The sequence below is a fragment of the Fistularia commersonii genome, chromosome 33, assembly GCF_037954325.1.
Source record: "Fistularia commersonii isolate RoL2024-O1a breed Wild chromosome 33, RoL_Fcom_v1.0, whole genome shotgun sequence".
NCBI classification, from domain to species: Eukaryota; Metazoa; Chordata; class Actinopteri; order Syngnathiformes; family Fistulariidae; genus Fistularia; species Fistularia commersonii.
The window spans coordinates 5,476,101-5,499,255 of record NC_141316.1 but is presented as its reverse complement, the minus strand read 5'-3'; the positions used below and the strand labels follow the sequence as shown (position 1 = coordinate 5,499,255).

At 40.5% G+C, this 23,155-nt stretch overlaps 1 protein-coding gene across 1 annotated transcript in view; it reads right to left on the bottom strand.

Moving 5' to 3' along the window:
* The window catches only part of arhgap22b (Rho GTPase activating protein 22b), a 40,833-nt gene extending 20,298 nt beyond the window's left edge, over positions 1–20,535 (bottom strand). Inside the window, exons 1-3 of the mRNA XM_086140808.1 lie at positions 20,410–20,535; positions 10,171–10,370; positions 5,290–5,377 (exon numbers count right to left, since the gene is read on the bottom strand). Of these exons, the coding sequence (XP_085996934.1) occupies positions 5,290–5,377; positions 10,171–10,370; positions 20,410–20,452 (331 nt within the window). The 5' untranslated portion in view covers positions 20,453–20,535. The remainder of the gene's footprint in view (positions 1–5,289; positions 5,378–10,170; positions 10,371–20,409) is intronic.
* Between the last annotated feature and the right edge of the window lie 2,620 nt (positions 20,536–23,155).

The following is a 23,155-nucleotide window of genomic DNA, read 5'->3' as shown; positions in this document are numbered from 1 at the left end:
TGCAAACTGTCCATTAGCAATTTCTGTCCGTCTTCGTTAATTTCCTGTAAAAGGCAAATAAACTATACCAGGGCAAAAAATAGGTCACACTAACATGCTCTAAACGGGCTTTAACCGTCAAAACGTGCACGGTGTCGGGGTGTGGCAGGAAGCCCACGAAGGCATTCAAACAGATAATAAAAGCCATGGTGCGTTGAAAAGGAAAGTGGATTGTGAAAAAGTGTAGGAAAGGACAGAAACCTCCGAAAAGTTACATAAAAAAAAATTGCTCAGAGTGGGAGGAGATCATGGATTTCTTTTTTCTCTGGCGTAATGAGAGATCAATGCACAATGAAACACTTACAGTGACTGCGACCTTGAGACTGCAGCCATAATTTATTATTGCTGATTTACTTTTCCTTTTCAATCGATTGTGAATTTCTGGGCAGTTTGGAGGCTTTATTAATCTTAACACAAATGGCAGAAAGACAATTTATCAGATAAATTATGACCCCTCAACCTGCTTTTATAAGCATTGATATGACTTGGATCTGAGGTGGGCGTGTGCATGCGCACGCTCACACACTCACACACACACACACACACACACACACACACACACACACACACACACACACACACACACAAACACACGCACGCGTGCATATAGACAGACGCAAACAAATCCCATCAGTCAATGCCGTGACCTGCATGGCCCCCTGGGCTTCTCTGAAGGACAAGGATACTATTACAGTGGACAAATGAGTGCTGAAAGTTGGAGAAAGCCAGCGGGTTGATTTATCAAGGTTTGATGAAAGTCCACGTTCATCCCGGCACCGGCCGCACACCAAATTGAGGTCATATCAATCTGTGCTTTGCAAATTACTGTGAACCTGGAGTGCTCATATGCAACAACCAATAGATATCGACACTATATCCCCATTGGGTTGAATAGAAACACGAAGGTGACACTAGGATTAGCAACAAGGATGCTAGATATATTTCAAAAAGAGACTTGGGAGCATAAGAGCGTTCGGTTAGACTGATATTAAACGGTGAATCAACATGTCAGTGAGTTATTTGTATCAATTAAATTAATATACATTGTAACGTTGACAGATATCAAACCTGCTCCTTAACTCACCTTCCTAGGGATTATAATCTTTTTTGTAGGTGACCCGTAAATACGCTGACCAGAAGGCAGCAAATGAGAACGTTTCTTGCATTCTTTCACATGAACAGCAGGGGGAGACTCAAATGGTTGAAACAAAAAAGATATCCGATTGTAATGAAGCCTCTCAGGAAATTACCTCCAGTCTTTTTGAAAAAAAAAAAATGTCCCCTCGGGTGAAGTTTTTTCTTTCAACTTTACAGCTTCCAATATCTTTGAAGCAGCATGGCGTTAACTTTAATGATTATGATCCCTAGAAATGGATGCCGTTCTGGAGTTGACAAAAAAAAAATCAGTGTTGTAGGGAAAAAAAAAAAATCAAAGTAGTGTGATATCACCCTGGCCATGTCCTCCTATGTGATACAGTATCATAGCATTTAAAGAGAGGAATGTAATTGTGTACAATAGCTTCATTGATGTCACTGTGTGTTGTTGCCATAGCAGGCGACAAGTATCTCCAACGGTTCGCAACCTCTGCTCCGGCCAAAGAAAATCAGACGCTGCTCTGTTTGACTGTGATGGAAATCTGAAGACATAACGGGAGAACAAGCGTGCGATGACGCACTATCCTTGATCAAGTGTTTTGTCGGCGCGACACCAAATCTTAAATCCCCGAGTCTAATCATTTCATAGAGAGGACTGAATAAAGCCTCTGTCACTGTAAGCCGATTATGGTCTTGAGGAAGAAAGAAAAGACTCATTTCTTTCTTTCCAAGGAGCCAACAAATAGAAAATCCCGTTATTAGAAGATGCAGTCATCTTTAGGATGATAACCAGCAGCAGCTGAGGAGATTTAATCTGGTCTTTGTAAAATTCAATCACATCTCTCCTGACGTGTCCATCAAGAGATCTCCGGGATGTAGTTTGTAAAAGGGTCATTTACACTCCTGCGCCAGAATAACCAGGCTGTGTTTCCTACAGCACGGTTAGTGCACGGTTAGTTGCACCATCATTACTGGCTCCATGCACTCCAGCAAGGATTTACTGATATTGATTGAAAGTCCAGAATTTGTCTTTTTCAAGCATAAACTGTTGGTGCAAATAAATTGGAGAAAGACAAAGACCACTTTGGACATCTCTCCATCATCTAAGCTCATCATGACTGAATCTTAGAGAAGCACCTCAATGCTGGATGGCTTATAGTGTTATCGAAATATGGAAAGTAAGGTAATGGGATTTGAAAAAAATATAGTTTTTAAAAATAAAATAAAATAAGAAGAAAAACACTTCCATGACTGGCAAAGTTCAATGATCATGCAATTTCATAGTATAAATATTTGAAATCATAATTACTTGGAATGCAATGCATTGATTTCATTAACGCATCGTAAGAGACTTTTTTAATTCAAGAATAATCAATTCTCCTCGCGCTGTAATTTATTTATACATCTTAGGTTTCACGAGACCTATAAACGTTGTACAATGATTTATTAGACTATTAAACAATGTATGCGTTTTAAGATTTTTTTAATGCCATACTGACAACTTTTTCCATTTCACAGATTCATATTAGGCTGGTATACACATATTAACGAAGGGCATAGGATGCAAATTTAGTGTCATTTTTGAGAACTATTTAAATGTTAAATTACACAAACGTAACAATGGGCTTGTATGTCATCTGACATTCTGCCCCACTGTGAGTGAGGGGATGATAAAGAGCAAATAGATAATTAAAAAACTTAAATTTTTTGCTTTGCAGCTCTCTATAATTTTCCATTTAAGAGCAGAGTTTCCAAATCAGCCCCGCTAATCTCTAGACTTATAACAGTCCTCGCCAGATTTTTTTTTTCACCTCGTGCTTTTGTGCCAGAACTTCGAACCTCACTGGACTTCACATCCTTCTGCAATGTTGACCGGCCATAAACAAAACACACAGAGAGTCACAAGCCCGTCTGCCATTCTAAACACAGGGAGAGACCTCAAAGCAAACACTCGCTGAATGATGGGCAAGAGGGAGCCGGCGGGATGTGAGACGCTACGACTGACTTCAGCTGCCATTCTCCCGCTCAGCCTGTAGAACGCTCTACCAAAACAAACTCACGGTTCTCGGACTTCCGTACGCCGGACGTTAAATGCGGGCCGCTCTTCTCGCAGGCCCATCTCCTGATCTTTCAGCTCCGTCGATGTGAAATGTGACACAGCGGGCGTCTAACTTCCTCTAACGACGGAGTTTTATTATGTGATACATCACACCCGGTCACTCCGACACACATGCACCCCCGAGGCACTTGCAAAGTAACTCATGTAGGTAGAAGTGTGAAAGAGCTCTGTCCGATCAGTCTAACTGGTCCGGGGCGGCGAGCCCTTCAGCGGGCCCGTAACCACGGGAGCCGCACATCAAACGATGAAGAGCCCTTTTTTCCCCAATCGTTTCCTGTCGCTTCTAGCAGGGTTCACACTTCACTAATAGTGCTGCCGACACAGCCCGCAGCTCTGATGCTGTGAGATGAAGAGGGCGGCCCGTGCAGTAACTCAATTGAGGCAACAGCGCATCCTACTGGTTAAGTGCAGAAGCAATAGACCAGGGCTGTCCAACTCATTTTGGTCCGGGGGCCACATCCAGTACACCCCAATTTGATGTCAAGGGGGCCGGATCAGTAAAATCATTACCAAGAAGTAACACTAAGTCCAAATGTTTCCTTTGCTTTAGTCTAAAGGAGGTAAACGGGTACATTCTAAAAATATTTATACGTAATGAACTGGTCCTCTAAAAAAAAAAAAGACAAATTAATATTAAAAATGAATATTAAAAAAAAAAATTGATTAAATTACACCCTAAAAGTACTGTTGAGTTAAAAATTACATTCTTGTCACTGTGGGAAAATTTTGTCACTAGAATTTATTAGAAAATTGATTGGTAGCATGTATAAGAGGAGGTATAATGTTTACAAGGCTAATTTTGGCTTTTCTGGTTATTAAAACAATCTTTTTATTTCTGACCTTTTTTTTGTAGCTATCGTTTCTGTGTTTTTTTTTTTTTTTTTATAGAAATAAGAAAAGAAAAGATCGTTTTAACAATGTCACTAGATTTTTTTTCATCAAAGAATCATTGTTTTAGAATTTGGAAGCAAAAAATACATTGAAAAGTTTGTTTTTCATTTTCTTCTTGCCTGTTCTTTTTTTTTAAATCAACTGTATAAAAACCCCAAATGCATGTGAGAAAAAACACGCGGGCTGCACTAACACAAAGATTTGATTTCAGGCAGGGGGGCACAAAATATTGTTTCAAGGGCCGCAATTGGCCCGCGGGCCGCGAGTCTGAGATCTCCAGTCCAGATGATCTGGTTGTTAGACGTCAAAATCCTCAACCAACAATTTGATGAAGCTGTAAAAGATATCAGATAAATTCAAGAATCTGATAAAAGAGGCAATTGTGACGATGACGTTTGTGTGCAACTGAATACATTTAATGTTCATGTCTGTTGATTTTATGCTATGAATGGCAATTTAATCAGGAAGTAATTCGGGAAAAGAGTTTTGGAGTCAGGAAGAGAAAGGCTGGTTTGTATTCTGTGCTATTTCAGACCCTTAAAAGTTATATTGGGAAAGCTGCTAACAACACCTTTACTTGATCAGATCTATCGCAATGTTTCATGCTCTCTAAATCAGACAATGACAGTTATGCATTTTTATGAGTGCAGCATCTCCAGCATGTATATACATGTAAATATATGCATAAACTCCGAGGGGCAAATCTTTTGGTCAGGATCGGGTCGTCTGCACTCGCATCCCAATTATCCCCCTGACATTCTGGAATGCTTTTAGATTATTTATTTGTATTTTTTTTTTTTTGCATCAGCAGGAATAACTGATAACCTACTCCAAATCACGTAGAGAATTTGAAGGACGGGAAGAAAACTGTAAAATGCAGGAAAAACAAGCTTCAAAATGCAAAGTGAAGAAGAGCGAAGGGAAAATTGAATGCGGCCGCACGGTGGCACGAATTCTCATCTCCGAACTCGGGTAAAATAAAATCGAACCACTTGAAATTTAAATGTACATTCATATCTGTTCATCTGATTCGTAGAAGCTCATGTTTCAATGATGAGAAACACGAATATGGACCTGAATGAAATCAGCAGGTGATGGTGGAGAGAAAAAGGGGGAAAAAGGGGTTGGAAGGCAACGAAGCTGACCTGGTACAATCTCAAAGAGGTGACGTCCTGGCTCGTCCGGGTTGGCGGTGAGCTCGTTCACCTGGCACCCTTGCAGAGGAATACAGCCCTGAAACACACACATTAACTTAAACATCATCTTCTCTCCTCTCCATCGAAAAATGTTTTTTTCTCTGTCGTCTTTATTATTCCGCTCCATGTTTTTGCTCGAAGCTTTACGAAGTTGATGATCTTTTTGTGTGGTAAAAAAGGGGAATCATTTAGAATGAAAAATGATATTACACAACCCATGAATTGTACCTCCACAAAGGAAAGATATCCATGGATGATTTTATCATATCTAGTCTACTTCATCTTATTTGATGGACCGAAAAAAAATACACAGCCATCAGAAAAGTGCAGATTTGAGGGGGATAAGTCCATAAAACAAGTTTCAGGTCTAGGAAATATACACGCGCAAATGCAAAAAGAAAAAGAAAACTAAATAAAGTGCAATTAGATATTCACATGCAATAGGAGTATTGAGGTGCACTGGAGATGTTCTGAGTCTGTTGTCAGTTAACAAATCAATATGTCTCTCTCGCTACATCCTGATTTGTTTTCTTTTAATGCTTAATACTTACAAACTGCTGTCTCCCCTTTCTGATGCTCAAATGACACGTGACTCAAAGTTCCTTTTTGTAAAATAATGCCGAAGCTCTCTAACAAGATCTCACGTTCTCGAATATCTCCTGTCTGTCATTTGTAGAAGAAATTGTGTTTTTTGTACGTATGATTTTATAACCGTCCTCGTGAGTGTGACCGGGGGGTTCTCTTCCGTTCCTCCTTGCTGCGTCACCCTTCCCTTTTCTTTTAACCCTCTGCCATTTTAAGCAGCCACTCCTGTGATTGAACAGGGACCGCCTCGGATTATCAGAATACATTATCCAGATCAATACCCATTTATCCCGGAGAACTAAAGCCAAGTGGGCTGTGAAGAGATGCCAGCGTCTGTGGGTCGGCCCTGTTAATCTACAAACTGGCAGAGTCCGTCAAATGGGGTGGGGGTGGGGTGGGGGGCGGTAACCAAAACGTTTCAACCGGAGGGCCGGGCCGTCGCCAACATTAGTCGCCATGGAAACAAATGGAAGAGGTGGGAGCTGTGGACGGATGGAGTGCAGGGGCAAAGGGGGGGGGGGGGGGGGGGGGGGGGGGGGTCCCAAGGGTGCTATGTGCTTGGAACAACATGCGTAGCCGGCGATGGATGATTAAGAAAAGACAAGGCGTAACTACAGATCACAAATTGTGCGGTAAGGGCTACGCGACATGAAAAATTAGGAGTTTTGTTTTTATTTGAGGGCAAAGATAGTCCAGAATGGGACTTTCTGTACAGTTATATGCCTGAGAAAAAGTAAAAAAAATCAAAAAAAACAATCCACATTTAATTAAAAATGTCACAGTATCACTCAATATGTATTAAATAGGTATTAAAATTAAATCTGTGTAAACACGGGTGAATTAAACTGAGGGCTTTAGCGAGCAGTCCACTGATATAGACACACCCATTGTAATCTGATTTACACACGATCAGTCATCCAGAAGACCCGTCAAATCATCATCCTCACTTCATATATTTAAAAAACGGGGCCTGAGCAGCCAGCGTGTCGTTTTTCTCACAGAAACACTGCTTTTGATTGTGTGTCTGTGTGTGTGTTGGACTTAAAAACTGCGGCTCCTCCAGCTGTCTCCTCACAGATAAACCCCTGCGCAGACTCTGGGTCAGGATTCAGCCCAGCAGCAGTAAACTCCCGCGGCTGATCAGACACTCATTTTATTTTATGCTCTCAATTAAATGTAGTTTCCATTAGACTCCCCTGAATGTACGGACTCATAAGTAAATCAAGATGACAGGAAAAAGAGAAAAGGTAATTTTCTGCCAGAAGTGATGAGCCAAATGTCTGGTTTGAATATTTCATTCTAAATTAACACTTACATAGAGAATACTGGACACGTTCCTCGGCGCAGTGAATTATCAACTGGTGCAATTTATTCCTCCTCCTTAAAGGGAGTCAACATCTTTCCCTTGCTTTGTTTTTCCATCTTTGTTCAGTCTGTTTACATGAAGACACACACTTATGCACCCCACTGCATTTTGCAGGTCAGAGAGACTATATTTCAATCAGGAGTTGGCAAACCAGCAAGAAGGAGAGTGAATATGAGATTAATAACCAATTGCAAGAAATATGACTGCAAGTGGATGTTGCTGTGGTACCATTATGTATTTTAATCATGTATAGAAGTTACTTCAGATCAGCCCAATAAAACTGGAGCAGTCATTTATATTTTCAACTGCTCCCATGGGGCTAAACCGTACTAGAAAAGGGTAAAAGCTTGACAAATAAAATAAAAGAAAGTTCTACATGCTGAGGGGAAAAAGGCTTTTTATAGCAAACTCAGCAAAATTTTTGCTACTTGAGACAAAAAGGCTTTCATAATCGCTAAATTAACTAAGAGAATTAATAAATATAAATAAACAAATAAATGAATAAATGTCATACAGTACAGCAATTCATAAAATGTTTGCATTTAACATTTTCTTAGAATTGAAAAGCTGCTTTACGAGGCTTACTGAGGCAGCAAGATTCGGTTTAAAATTAGCGCTGAGAGGAAGCTATTTATTGATTAGTCTTGCATTTTCCACATAACGAATTTCTCTCAATTATTTGAATTAATCTCTCCATAAAAAGCGTCATAAACTCTCGTCATAAACAACAAAAATTACTGCAGAGCAACAAATTCATGTTTCCTAACCCGCACTCCCACTGACAGGTGGTCAGTGTAGCCTAACCTAGCAATTGTGCAATTAATTAAAATTCATTGTACTGTTTGCAGTAATGGTCCTCACCACCCAACCATGTGTGTGCGTGCATGCATATGCGTGTGCGTGTTGTTGCAACAGAAATCTATTCTCCATTTGTTCAGCAAGTGGATTCACTCGCACACGATGAAAGGGGAAAGGAAAAGCCTTCATGGATCTTTTGTCAGTATTGCTTTTCTTTCACCAATTATCACATCCTTGTATTCTCTGATGTGGGCTAGACACACACCTCCACCCCCACCGTCTCTCGCTGCAAGTCCTATTGATTAGAAGACGAGATGGAGAAGGAAGTCCAGGATGACACTTTTCTCACTCGTCCTGTGTTCAGAGGGGGAGGGGTTGTGTATGCATACATGTGCAGATGTGTGTGTGTGTGTGTCCATTCTGTCTTGTGTGTGACTTGAATCCATCACGGGTTGCAGATCAATACTGGCAGGATGAGAATTGGCGAGCTCTGATTAAAGACTGCCTGTCAGAGCCATCAGTCCTTTTTTTTTTTTTGAAGAACAGGAAAAGACAAAGACAGGAGCTGAATGCTACATAATTTGTGTGGGTGTTTTGGCATTTGTAAAAAAATAAATAAGTAAAATATATATAAACCTACCCACACACATATTGCATCCTATACCACACACACACACACATATATATATATATATATATAAATTTTATTTAATTTTGGCTTCAGCCCTCTACCATCACACATATATATATACACATATATATTTACGTATATATAATACGTATATATATACATGTACATAATACGTATATATATATATATACATGTATATGTATATATACATATATGTATTAATGTATTATATACACATATATGTACATTATATACGTAAATATATATACACACACACACACACATATATATATATATATATGTATGTATGTGATGGTAGAGGGCTGAAGCCAAAATTAAATGAACAGCAGTCATGCGGAATGAGGATTGAAGAAATCAATAAAAGTGTCCAGATTTCAGACAGGAAAGTACAGGGGATGATTATTGTCCTTTTAAAAGCTCTGTGTGTGTGTGTGTGTGTGTGTGTGTGTGTGTGTGCGAGCACGTACGATGCTCCCGCCGTCTATTTTCGCCGTAGCATTACATCATGGCCTCTTGTTAGAGCCATGTAAACCTGTCAGCTCCAACTATCCATCCTAATACGTGTCGTGTCGGTGCAGGCCAATGACACAAGCCCTTTCAAAGTGATGGAGAACATGTGAGTCACCTAGACATAAGACAATCGTCGTAATCAAAAAGGAAATAAAATCGATAAAAGGCTTTCTCTGTAAATATTTTAGGACCATGCACTTATGGAGAAGGGAGCCAGGCGTCCGAACTGGCTCCAGCATTTTTGCTGATGAATCTAATGAGACTTGCGAGTATCATGAGTCATTATTTAATGGTTTAGAGAAACAAATAAATTACTTAGACTATAATTGAGAGGTTTAAGCCATTACTAATGCCATCTCATGTAATTCCAAGTTTACTCCACTTTTTGTTTGGAAAGATTTCTGTTTAGGTGTAACACTAGTTGTGTCAATTTTAAATCTCGTACTAAATCTTGTACTGAAATGCATAACTCTTTAAAACAACACTAATCTTCTATTTATACTTCCTATCAGTAAAATTCATTTATCATTCCCATTACCCCTTTAAATCAGTTGAAGTGAAAATGATTTGAAGCCAGGTTACTGCTAACATTTCTGTAAATTCTTACAAATGATTTTTTAATCGTATATTCCAAGCAATTTCCTGATGATTTTTTGATGATTTCTATCTTATTTTACGGTTCTGCATTATTTAATTATTAATGATTTTTTTTTCTATAATTATAATATGAATAAAATAATTACCTAATTACAGAATCGTGAGAAACTCAATTTGAAGTAAGAAAAAAAACAAAAAAAAACGAAATATTGAATATTTTGAGGTATTTTCAAGCACTCTTATTTGCAACATTTATTTCATTATAAATATTCAGAGACACTTTGGTGACCTTTCCGTGTGACAGTTGCCGGTACAATCATACCTGCGGTTTGGTCTCCTCCTCGTCCTTGTAGAAGAACAGCTGGTCTGAGCGCAGCACGAACCACCGCAGCTGCCAGTTCTTCATGATGCTGCGCTGCTTCTTCAGCCATCCTGCTTTCAGCGCCCCCTCCTGGAGGCTCGGAGAGGCGGGCTGGCACGAGCCTCGGGACACGTCACCCATTACCATGCTCTTGGACCTGGCTGCAAACACACACACACACACACACACACACACATAGATAAGCCATCATTATTCTGTGTGTACACTGAATAAAAGGCGAGCGGTTGCAGGGTCAAAGGGGATTAGATTGCTCCTGCTGCTTCGTTTTTTTCAGCTCCTGTGGCCATGTCTTCCCATTTTCGCCCCGTTAGGTGCATGTGTTATCTCTCATTGCGTATGCTGCCCGTGTTCTCACAAAACTCCTCAGTTGTGGACGCACGGCACCTTCGGCCTCGGGGCTGCCTCCGGATGAGGAGGGACTGAGGTTGCACAGAGGCAGCAGGCACAAATAATAACAGAGAGCAGATAAAATACAGACTGTGAAGGGTAGGAATACACACACACACGGGCGCAAAAAAACACACACACAAACACATAACCTCAGGTGACAGACATCCCCCCCCTTTAATTTCAGAAGGCCTTGGAAGAGACGTTTTGTGTGTTGCCAGTGGAAAAGCGGTGCTGAGATAATAGGACCACATGGGACCGACTGGCTGGCTCGCGGAATCAAATGTGTGTAACCTGAACCCAGTCAAGGACGGCTTCAAAAGGGAGGGGATGGGAGTTTGATGGCGGCGTCTCAATGTGACATCAGGTTTCGTCTCTGCAGATCTACTCTGGCTGCCCTCGTATGACATCAGCTCTGCACAAATAGATTTAAGCGAGGTGTGAGTGTGCGTGAGTGTATCCCTGTGATATGATTACATCGACGTACAAAGAATATTACAACCCCAACAGTAGTCAAAGCACTTGAGGATATCAACTCTCATCAACGCCCATTTGCACTTACATACCAACGGCGGATGATGCTTGGAATTAAAACAAAAAAAAAAAAGGAGGCACTGAAGATTGAACCGCCAAAACAGCGTGCAGGGATGTCCATTTTCTGTCTCCTGAGTCACGGTGACGCCGGCTGATGATGGAAAAAAGTGGCAACGTGGGAGATAAAGCGATTTCCAGAGGATGTTAAAGCTCCTGGATACACAATACACAGTCCTTCCTTTTTTTTTTTTACTGTGAAGCCTATTCTAGGTGTTACAATCCAGTTTCCACGGCATGCCAAAGTCTGATGGATTTCGGGAAAGGATTGGCTACAAAATATCCTGGATGTCGCTGATTTGATTTGTAAGCCCGCCGCTTAAAATCAAACAATGCACACATTCATGAGCAAATATGAAATCATCCTTCAAGGCTGGAACGGAACATCTGTCATCCTGCGCGGCGATGCTCGAAAACAGATTTGCAACTGAACGAGAACTGAAAGAATGTTTCATGCTTTTCATTTTAGGCCCGCCGCATCACTCCACAAAACATTTCTGTCACCACTTCGGCTGGATATTCCTATGTTTCGCACAGAGAGAGGAGAACGTAGAATGTTTTTTCTGGGCAGTTTAACAAGGCAATGCTGTTTGATGATCATGTATAATTTATAGAAAACAATTCGACAGACGTGCGCCCCTGATGGCGCGCATTTTCTGACACACACAAACACACACACAAACACACACGTACGAGAAATGATCAATGTTTAGATGGAGCAGAGAGAAGGGGAAAGGAAGGGGAATGTATAGACGCGAAGGGGGGGGGAAATCAATGTTTATTCTTCTTTATTGTCTCATTTTTTTTTCTCACGTACACAAATAGCTTAAAGGACGGGGATCATTGTCATCTTCAGGTCAGTCTCTCCTTGTTGAATCTAAGAGGACTGTTGATCTGGAGAGATGCATTATGATTGAATGAAAGATAAACTGGACAGCCATTGATTTTTCAAATTTTGACCAGCGGCGCTTCTTTGACAGAAAAACGGTAGCTGAACTCTAATATTGGTTTAATTGAGAACCTGGGAAACACAACGTTGGAAAGTTTTTTTTTATGTTATCAATCATGGGAATGGACAAACAGACGAAACAACATGGTCTAGAGTTTCTTCTTGTCGTGCTTATCATCTTCTCACGTCAACATTAATTATATTAAGCAAACAAAAACAAGAAACTTGAATTTTTGGCACTTTTAGGAAATGGTGTTATTATACTTTATGTTTTTGGTTAGAAATGTCAATGTGTACTAATTTCCACTAATTTCTCTACATAGTGTAACATAATCATTCGTAGTAAGATATGCCATCTGGGCATTCATTTTCGAGTATTTCAACTCTTTTCTTTAGCTGGGAAATGTATTCACGTGTTGCCTGTTCATATTAATTGTTTAAAAATGTTTTCTATGATATTTTAGCGAACTAACTAAACTAGTGTATGCGGTATCGTCAAAAAGGGCTATTCTGCTAAAATCAAAATCAAGCGAACCTTATTTCCTGCAGTGCAGCTGCGGCTCGGTTGGTAGCCTGATGGCTCGGTCGGCGCCTTGCATATGCGAATGCGTGAATATTTCCCAGTGTAAATGTTTGAAACCTCAAGGTATGAAAGTAGACGTCGAGATCATTTATCATAATTGGGCTTCATACAGACATTCACATTGCATTTCAATAGAGCTGCTACTACTTAGGCAAGCTGGTTAATAGGTAGCTAAACATTGCATAGCTTACTATTTTTACCAACAGCCATGCAGGTTGCATACTATTAAATTCATCAGCTTGACTTAAGGTTGTCAAATACTCAAAACTGGGTATTTGCGCCGAGGTAGAAAATGTGAAAGTAGACACGCACACTGGTCTCGTAGTCAGAGGGTTGGTAGCCGAAAGCTTGAGGTTAAACCTTTGCCGATGTGCTGAGCAAATGTGCAACCTCCTATGGCGGTTCTCGATGCAACACCGACCCAATCCGCTGATCTTTCACCGCTCTATTTCACAAATATCCTCCCAATAGGTCATAGTCATCCAAAACACCGGACTCAGCGTGACTTTATATTGTCCATAAGACTTCTCACGAATCAGGAAATACACCCACTAAAACCACACGCACATTTGTCCCCATTGGCTGCTTGAAAATCTTAGTTCTTAATGCCCCATTCCAAAACTCTTTTTCTTATTTTACCATGTTATTGGTAAAAGTCAGTGGGAGATTTAAATACAGTAGGAAATCAATGGGATGCAATAAACTGTTTCCTCCACTTTGTAATAATATTATTTCTGGTTGGAAAAAACCATTTCCTGAGACCTTTATTTTTATTTTTTTTTATCATGGTATCTGAATTTGACTGCCATTTACACTTTAGTGCATGTGAACAAATTTGCTATTTGGGTTGAGGACACAAAAATTAGTCGTCCTCTCTGGTTTCCTGATAAGTACATTAATGGTTTGAGTCCTTTAACACCATGCTGAGTGCACAGCGTGAACTAGTGGCGGTTAAGTCTCAAACATCTACCCATGATTTCTCGTCCGATGTTCGTTGTTTGGCAACTACTTAAATGTTTGAAGCCGGAAAACCCAGTTCTGAGAAACAGTTCTAGTTCTCAGAACACGATAACCGTAGTGACTGAAGTTCTACAAAGTATTTCCCCTACAAATGTCCTCCACCATAATAACGACCCATTCTATTTCCAATCCATTACTCTTTCATTTGAGGACATAATTTGTAATAGTTGAGTCTCTTTTGAAAAGCGTGGGTAATATTTGTTGTCGACTCAAGACAGTAAAAGCCATTTTTCCACCACATATTTCACAGTAATGGGGATATGTCACTTCTCCTCGCCACTCTGCTGCCTCTGACTTTGTCATATATCCATCTTGTATTAACTTCAGGCTTTTCCATCTCTGTATTTTCACTCAGCAGCCTTTCCCCCCCAACTCCCCTACTTTGACTCGCTCCAGTTCCTCTCTTTCTTCGCCGCTGCTCTGACTGTTATTAGGGAGTGCACACGGGGCACGTCATTTACATTTTTATCACAAAAATTAATTAGTTCTCCTGCTGAGGATTATTTTTTTCTTTGTCTTTTTTTTTCTTTGTATATTTTACACACTTCCTGAACAATGCTTACTTTTAATTGGGTGTTGACAACAGTAGTAATTTGTTATTTGGGCAATAAAATGAGAAATATGATTAAACAGTTCAGTCCTTTTTTTTTATTTACATTAATGCAGCACAGAGTAACAGCAGTTTTGTCAGGACAGTTTTAATGAGAGACAGCTGTACTGTGCTATTTTATAACATTTACAAGCCAAACAAATCCCTCCCACCACCTCTTTCTTCCAGTCTGGGGAATAGCCTGTATTGGAATTAAGGAAAAACACCTTTATAGAAAAGATATTAATAGCATTCCCTCTACCAGTACCGATACGAACAAACTCCAAAACAACATGTGTGGAAAACCGAGACAAGCAAGGAGGGCTGCTAAATACTTGTGTCCTTGAATGTCCTTCATCGGCGGCAGGGGTTTATCACCATGACATTGTCAGTGCAAGACGGGGGGGGCTCGGAATTGCCGTTTGGAGTCACATTAGATCGGCGTTCGCCCTGAGAGTGTCATCATGGTAACGAGCACAGAGACCCAAAACAGCAGTTCATTAAAAAAAAAAAAAAAAAAGAAAAAAACAACATGCACACACAAGAGAGGTTTGTTCTGTATTAGTGAGTGTGTGTGGGGACATACACAGGAAATCTGGAGAGGTCATTAGAAAAGGATGATGAGTTAAAGAGTTTGTTAGATGCTAAATTGGTGTTTAAATAGGACAGAATAATCATCCGATCTCACTATTGCCCTGATTTGTGAGAGCGGTTAAGAGTGTGATGCATTAAGGGATCCTTAAATCTAAGAAATATAAGAAATATATCTAAGAAATAATCTAAGAAAAATTCAAAGACAGTTTAATAAGTCAGGATATCTGCATTTATCCACCCTCTAGATATCTAACTATCTTTATCTAACTTTTAGTTTTTGCTGAGAAGAGTAAAAACAAAAAAAACATTTTAAAGCCAAACATTAAAACATTTTCACTGGTGTGACTGTACATGCACATCTGCAAAAAGGGGCTTATCTGTACAAAATGTGTTTTCCCCTTTGCAAAGTTCAGCTGTTGTCTTAGTGGAATGAGCGAGGCAGCTGCACGGTTGGTCCGTGCTAATGTCGCCCCATTTAAGTAACGAATCAGATGTCTGAGCACATTCGGAATATTCAAAGAGACGCCGCTCTTAATTATCACCTCTGGGAGCAGAACAATAACACGACTAGCGGTAAGAGATAGATTTGCATTTCCTTAAAAAAAAACAAAACAACGTTTTGAAGAAAGAAGACTGGCGCATCTTCTCCCTTAAACCTTAATCTTCAAACCCTGCAATTTTATACATCTTTGTTTATTCATGTGTCCTTTTTTAATATTGCTTATCTTGCTCTCAGGGTTGCAGAGGTGCTGGAGCTTATCCCAGCTGTCATTCAAGAGAGACTGGGTTCACCCTGGACCAGCCAATCACAGAGCCACACGTAGAAGGATACAACCTCTTACACGTCACATAAAGTCAAACAACCAGCACTCACTCATCTGCACGCCATCAAGAGACGTATTATTCTCTCTCTCAGTTTAGGATCTCCAATGAACCTCCTGCGTGTTTGTGGACTGTGGGAGGAATCCACGCACACACGGGTAGAACGTGCAAAACTCTATGTAGAAAGGCCTCTTGTCGGAATTGAACCAGAGATCTTAACGCGGGGGAAGCGGGAAGCGCTTATTACCGCATGATTCTTATGCGCTATCTTTGGTATAGTTTTAAGATTTTCTGCACATTTCCGTCAATTCTCCAACTGCAATGTTTGTTTGTTTCATAAACGGGCGGTGTCGTCGTGTTTCCTAAGCGGTGTTGTAGAACGGTCCATGAAATGGAGCTCAAACCGTCACATCCCTCGTATAATCCTTTCTCAACCTGCCTGTGTTTACACACACAGCTCTGCTTTCGAACACATCGGCTGCCCGGATCATAGAGAGAAGCAAACACAAGCTGCCTGATGATTCAACCCTGAGTCACTACTACTGCTTGACATTTCAGTGTGTGTGCGTGTGTGTGTGTGTGTGTGTGTGTGTGTGCAAGTGCGCGCGCACTGCCACCATTCGAACATGGTACTCAGGGTGATTCAGACCTTCCTTGGCTTAGGCGGAGCTGTTCTGTGGTCACTTCTCCAACTACCGGCTTGAAAAACTGAAAAGAGGGTGTTTTACTGTAAATGGACACTTTATGCATAATCACTGCAATTCACAGAAATAGAGAGCTTGAGTGCGGCTCAATCATTTATAGGAGACGGTCCTCAGGCTCGGGGTAAGCCGTGTGTCCTAACATGTGTCGTGAAAATAAACCAGACAAAACCAGACAGATTCATACGGACCATTTCACAAAGAACGGTCCGGTCCGAACGACCGAACGACCACAACTAAAGAACAGTTGGGATTTAACGGCAATGTTTAATCCAATATATGTCAGAGGAGAAATCTGAGTAAACTTGATTTTGCAAGCTCAGCTTGGTGAACCTTCCGCAAATGGATGTTTTTCTTTGATCAATAGCAACTCGTCTGTAAAGTCGTGACCTTTGAGGGATTGAAGAGTCTGACGGGGAGGAAACTGGCTCGGCTCATAAACTGTTGGCTTTTGTTTCGTCGGTCGAAAACGATCTGTCCTGTAAACAAAGCCTGTTTTAGACTGTTGTGACTCAACTTGGAATAGAAAATTCTATATGTTTTAAGTATTATTGAATCGACAGCTCAATATACAGGGGAGGAGTGAAACATTTTCATATCAACTGAAATCATTTCATAGCTTCTCACTATGTTTTTGCCAGAAACCAGAAAATTATAACACGATGCTGAGTTACCAAAAGAACGCGTGATGATTTTGTGACAATTCTAAGCAGCTGTTTTGTGTTAAGGGTGCTGAGATGAGCTCACTCAGGTTGCTGTATAATTCCACCTCTCACTGCTTCAGTTTTGTCTCCAACTTTTACATTGATTCCCACTATTACCATTTTTTCCCCCATCCGTCTCAAACAAACAAACAAACAAAAAACAAACGTGGAACAACATTTGATGTGCTAAAAACTTGATCTTCACATGTAAAACATACAGTCATGACAGATGTCGAAAAATTTTGATTTTTAATCTGATATTAATACGTTTTAAATCCCTTTCGAGTTCTTCTCTTGTTTAGATCGTCAGGAAAAACACACACACACACATCTACATACAACTACACACGGGCACACGTGCACACACATGCACAAACTGAAAGCAGTTCACTCATCCATGATTTCACTTAATAATGCAGCTTCGAGCTGCATATTTATTATCCCCAGGAAATGGATGTACACTATGTCTCATATGTACATCAAGGAAGAACCCATCCATTAGCATGGCAATGCTGGTGCTCCACCAGACATTATTACACTGACGGCTAAATTGCACGCAGATATGCACCGACACACACAAACAGGCATGTTGTTCAGATACAATTTCATTAATCTGTTTTTGTTCTGTCGTGATTTATGGCTGATGGAAAAGGTACAGAGTTACAGGTGCATCAGAGCGTAACTTCCAGTTAGCCTATCAGAGCTGATTAATGGGTAAACCATTGTGTGTGTATGTGTGTGTGTGTGTTCATATATGTGAGCCTGTACTGTCATGCCAAAATAAAATTTGTTGCAATAGAGCAGAAGTACTTCTGAACCGGTTGTGTTTATTTCTATGTGAGAATTTGCATTTTATCAACCTTTATCAACATGAATCAGAGGAGTGTGTAATGGTCTTGCCGTTTTTTTCATGTTTTCCATGCTGCATGCTCCCGCACATGTTATCTGTGTTCATTCATAAGCCACGGGAAAGGAGAATATCAATGTGTTACCACATCGTGGGACTTTGATCATAAAACCATGGTAACGCAGATCAAAAAGATGCAGCAGGAGAGTGAGGCAGCTGACATGTGGGTAATTAAAGCTGCTACTACATTTCTCCTGCCAGCTCAAGAAAAATGTGCCGAAAATCCATTGTACTGGTGGGTGAACAAGTCGGCGTTATATTACAAGATGCATGGGAGATTCATTGATCTGGGTTCAAAATAAGCGTCCGCTCTTATCCACTTTTAGTCAGGGGATTCGTGTTTTTATTTTTAAAAGGCAGTTGACTCATGAGAAAAAAAGTATTCCACTATAGTGGACTATAAGATAAATATAAATATATGTAAATAAGGAAAGATGATAAATGATGCAACCTTAATTTTTTTTAAAGTACATTCTCAGAGAGATGGACCAGTGAAAAAATAGGCCAAACTGTGCCTGTCAACAGGAGAAATCATCTGATCGGCAGATCATCGTCATACGTAAATTCTTAAAAATGCTCAAGATGTCACCTGATTGTTCCCGCTATCATATATATGCCATCTTTTTTCTGATATTTTCTCCTTCTGTGGAAACATCGTCATCATCATTTATATCCCTGAATCAATTTTTTGGATCAGAAGCCATACCATTTCTATTTTTCACTCATTTTATATGAAAAAATATAAATAACCACCATTTTCAGGAACGGAGAGACTTCTTCTGATACATGGAGATGCGATAAAGCAGCCAGCGAGTGTAATACCGGTATTCTTTCTCAAATAAGAGCTTCATTACTGTTGCGTATATATGTGTACCAATTATAATACACTGGCTTAGTGTATTAGTTTATCTAGAAACAGATGGAAACATACACACATCTAATATTTACAGTTACCATATTTTATAGCATCGGTTTTCGTGCAGTGATACGTTTTTATTTTTCCAGTTAGAATTTTAGAAAATGGATATTTTGCCTTCTCTCTTCATGCTAAACTAGCCTCCCGGATGCATAAGTATTATGTTCGGTGTTTAGATTAGGGAAGCGAGATCGTGTTCATACATCAAAACTGATGCAATGTAAAAATATGGTGAATTTTGATAAGGCGCGCACGAGTCAACTGGACTTCTGGGGGCACGCATGACCGCACGTCCTGAGCCATGAATGTCACTGCAACATTTGAAAAAAATGTCACAGACATTTTCATCATCATATCTTTCACTCGAGCCGGAAAAGGTTCAGTCACCTAAAATGTCAGGGCGTGACCTTTTTCTGACCCGTTTTGACCTCAGCCGTGTATGTACGACACGGATACATCTGTCACATATCTCATTATTAATTCTCGCGCTTCATGCAACAAATGGGATGCCGCCAGCAGCCGAGCACCAGTTTCCAGACGGAATGCCGGGAATGGTTCTCATGGAGAACGGCCGGGTTGCGATAATCCCTTCAATTTTCTCTGCGATGCAACAAGGGTGAATTTAATTCTCGCCTACTTGAATGTATAAAAAAAAAAAAAAAAAATTAAAAAAAAATCACATTTTCAATTCTTGCATTTCTTGAAAGGAACATCTTAAAGTGTGTTCAATTCTTCAGGATGATAACACAACCAAAACATTTCATTAACCGCTACGGTGTTAAACCTATAAGTCAAATCGTTTGATTTGTCTCCAGCGTTATGTAAGTGCTAATGTACTCTCTTATAATATATGCAAATAAAGAATTAATCCACTTCCCCAGTGAAACGGTGCTGCAGTGGAGATTTACACATCACTTTCCTATTCTTGGGAACTATTCATTTCATTCTAATCAGATCCAGCTGTATAATTGCAGTCATGGAGATTAGTGCACACACAGACATATTAATGCATCCATTCACAGCAGCACACACACACACACACACACACACACACACACGGCAGCTGACGGCAACCCGGTCGCGTTGTGCGCTGCGGTGATGAAACTAGAGATGCAGTTTTCTCTAATAGGATTCATGGCAGTGTTGGCCAGCTGTAGTAGAATGCTAATGTGATTCTGTGTGGGCAGTGTTGCAACTTCATTCAAAAATACAAACGGCGGCGAAAGCACACGCACAGACAGGCGGGGAACCGGAATGAATGCACATGAAATGTGTGATGGGATCGGATCGAGCCGGTAACACGTCCCCTCAGCTGACAAACTCCCCTGACAGTCCTCCCTGTCAGATGTGATGTGATAGAGTAGAAAGGTGCCGCTGGCACGGGGGTGTAAATGTAAAGAGCAAGGCCGGTCCTACCTCTCCTGGTCTGTCTGATCTTTGGACTCAGCATGGTTGTCATCGCTTGTCCGCGCTCTCTCCTCTCGGCATGTTCATATACATCCAAGCACCCCACCCCTGCCTCTGCCTCTCTCCTCTTCCTCTCTCCCTGACCTTCTGCAGTGCGGCCAGGAGCAAGGGGGTTGGGAGAACAGGGGAGGGGAGGAGGATGGAAAAAAAGAAAGGAAGGGGGTGGTGAAGAAGAAGGACCTACCCCTTCATTTTCTCTCTCTCTCTCTCCTACTGCACACACCCAGTGTCCTCGCCCCCTCCGTGCTGCATTATTCATAGTGGTGCATCCGCCCGGGGTGGATGGAGGAAGGAGGACGTCCCACTAGCACGGCGCATACCTGACCGGGTGTGAGCACGCCTCGTATCAAGTCTCATTTTCAGCCATGATTGCCTCTTTATAAAGATTTGCATGAAACTGCGGAGTAGGAGAGGATGAGGAGGAGGAGGAGGAGGAGGAGGAGGAGGAGGGGGGGATGGGTCATCTGGCAGATGTCGCCTTCCTCTGCACCTAATTAAGCTGTGGGTCCTGAGCTCGTTTCCACCCCCTTTCATTAATTACTCACCTTTCCCTTTCCCCTTTTCACACGTATTATCGTCCACCCCCGGGGCATCTATTTCTTTCCCTTTACCAATATATATGCTTTCCTCCTCAAAAAATACATAGAATTAAATTTTAAAACATCCCCGCTTGTTCTATCTCTGTGTCAGTATCACTGTGGCTCAACCCCCTATTTGTCATTGTCTCTTTACCGGCTTTTTCCTCCTGATCACCTCACTTAAATTCCCTGAGTCTCGTGGTGTTTTAAGAATGACACAAAGTCAAATGTGGGAAATTCCCTGCTTGTGTAGTAAGTCATAATTACTCGCTCCAGGCATTCCAGTGGTACAACTAAGAAAAACTAGGGGTGAAGAAATAATGTTCCCTTGCTGACAGACAATGTCTTGTTCCTCTGGAGCCTCAGCAGGCTGTAATTGACACATAAAATGTGCAACATTGTGACACATTTTAGGACTTGGTAACCGGAGTATGACCATGGATGAACTGAAGAAAAAAAAGCCACAGATGGTACTATTGTTACACAAGTGAAATGTAAACTTCCATGCTTCAAATCTTGAAATGCGTAAAGTTGCAACAAAAATAGAAATAACAAAAAATGAAAATAAAAATGTTTACTGTAATGGTTCTAATAGAATAGGATGAGAGCAGAGGACAAATTAAGTGATGCATTAGCTGATAAACATCTGTAAGGCTGCACTCGTGTCTACGGATACAAACGCAGGATAGCAACATAGATCCAAACCTTTTTTTATCTATAATCTGATGTCAACTAAGAAAGTCCAAGGTGTTTTTGCATGCATTCGTTTATCAGGGCTGCAAACATCATATTGAAAAAAAATCTAATATGAATACTATATCAATAAAAACAACAATATAAAACATAATTGGGTAAGGTATTAGAGTAACTATTAAAACATTAAAACTATTCAGTATGTATATTTATATGTATACGTATATGTATATGCATATGCATATGCACATATATATGTATATATATGTATATGTATATGTATGTATATATATATGTATATGGACGTGTGTGTTTGTGTATAGGTATGTATATGATACAATTATATATATGTAAAGCTATTACCTGAAATATGAGCTCTCACACAAAACTTCAGAAGCCATTGGACGGGCACTGAGTATCTTTTATAGATTGGCAGACCCTTTGCACTCTGCTTGGTGAGGAATCATCAATTACAATTTCAATGAATTACTTACTATCTGTATATAAAGTGGTAGTGGAACTATGTGTCGCTTTTGGAATGGAAATGAATATTTTTCACTGGTAAGATACTTGGTGTTAAATACATACATTATCCTCTTCTGGACTTCTCACCGTTGTTAATCCTAAGCTTTGTACGCTCATTTTTCTCATGATCTCATTAACACTACTTCATTGCAAGATTACAGAACAAACAAGCTTAACTTGAGGTTGAAACCTTACCGCGTCATAACTGGACATCGACGGAGCCCATTATACAGGTGTTATTCTGTTCCACCGTGCGTGTCGGGTTCTTACCTTTCCTGATCCTGTCAAGCCCAGTGTTTGTCACAGGTGTTTTGCTGACAGCATGAATCAGAGCCGCCTCCTTCCCCGAGGGCGATGTCGCCAGCGATGCTCCACTCCTCAACTGGCCGACCTCCGTCACCTCTGCGGTTGTATGTGCTCCACAGTCTGTAAAGGTCACATCAAACTAAACTGGAGGTTTCCCTGTTAAATAATAAAACTTGTAATAATTAAAAATGATTCCTATAAGGGAGGGGTCGGGAACCTATGGCTCGCGAGCCATATAAGGCTCCTCTTGGGACGGCATATGGCTCCCAGACAATTTTGAGTTGAAAAAGAAAAAATTAGTTTGGTACTGATTTTGAGATACTTGTGATGTTTCTTCATAATATTGTGTCATTTTAAAGTTAACAGAAATTAGTTTTGGAGACAAATTTCATGGGTCACCCATTGGTCGGGTCGGGAACCATTGGCTTTCGAGCACGTCCGGGTCATTGTAAAAGTGAAGAAATTAATTTCATCAGATAGTAAAACTAGTTTATGCGCGTCAACCCTCGAAACGGAAAAGATGGCGAAAAGAAAAAAAAAGATGATTACCGTGCATTACAGGCTGCGTGGACAGAGGACAGAGGAATTTGCAT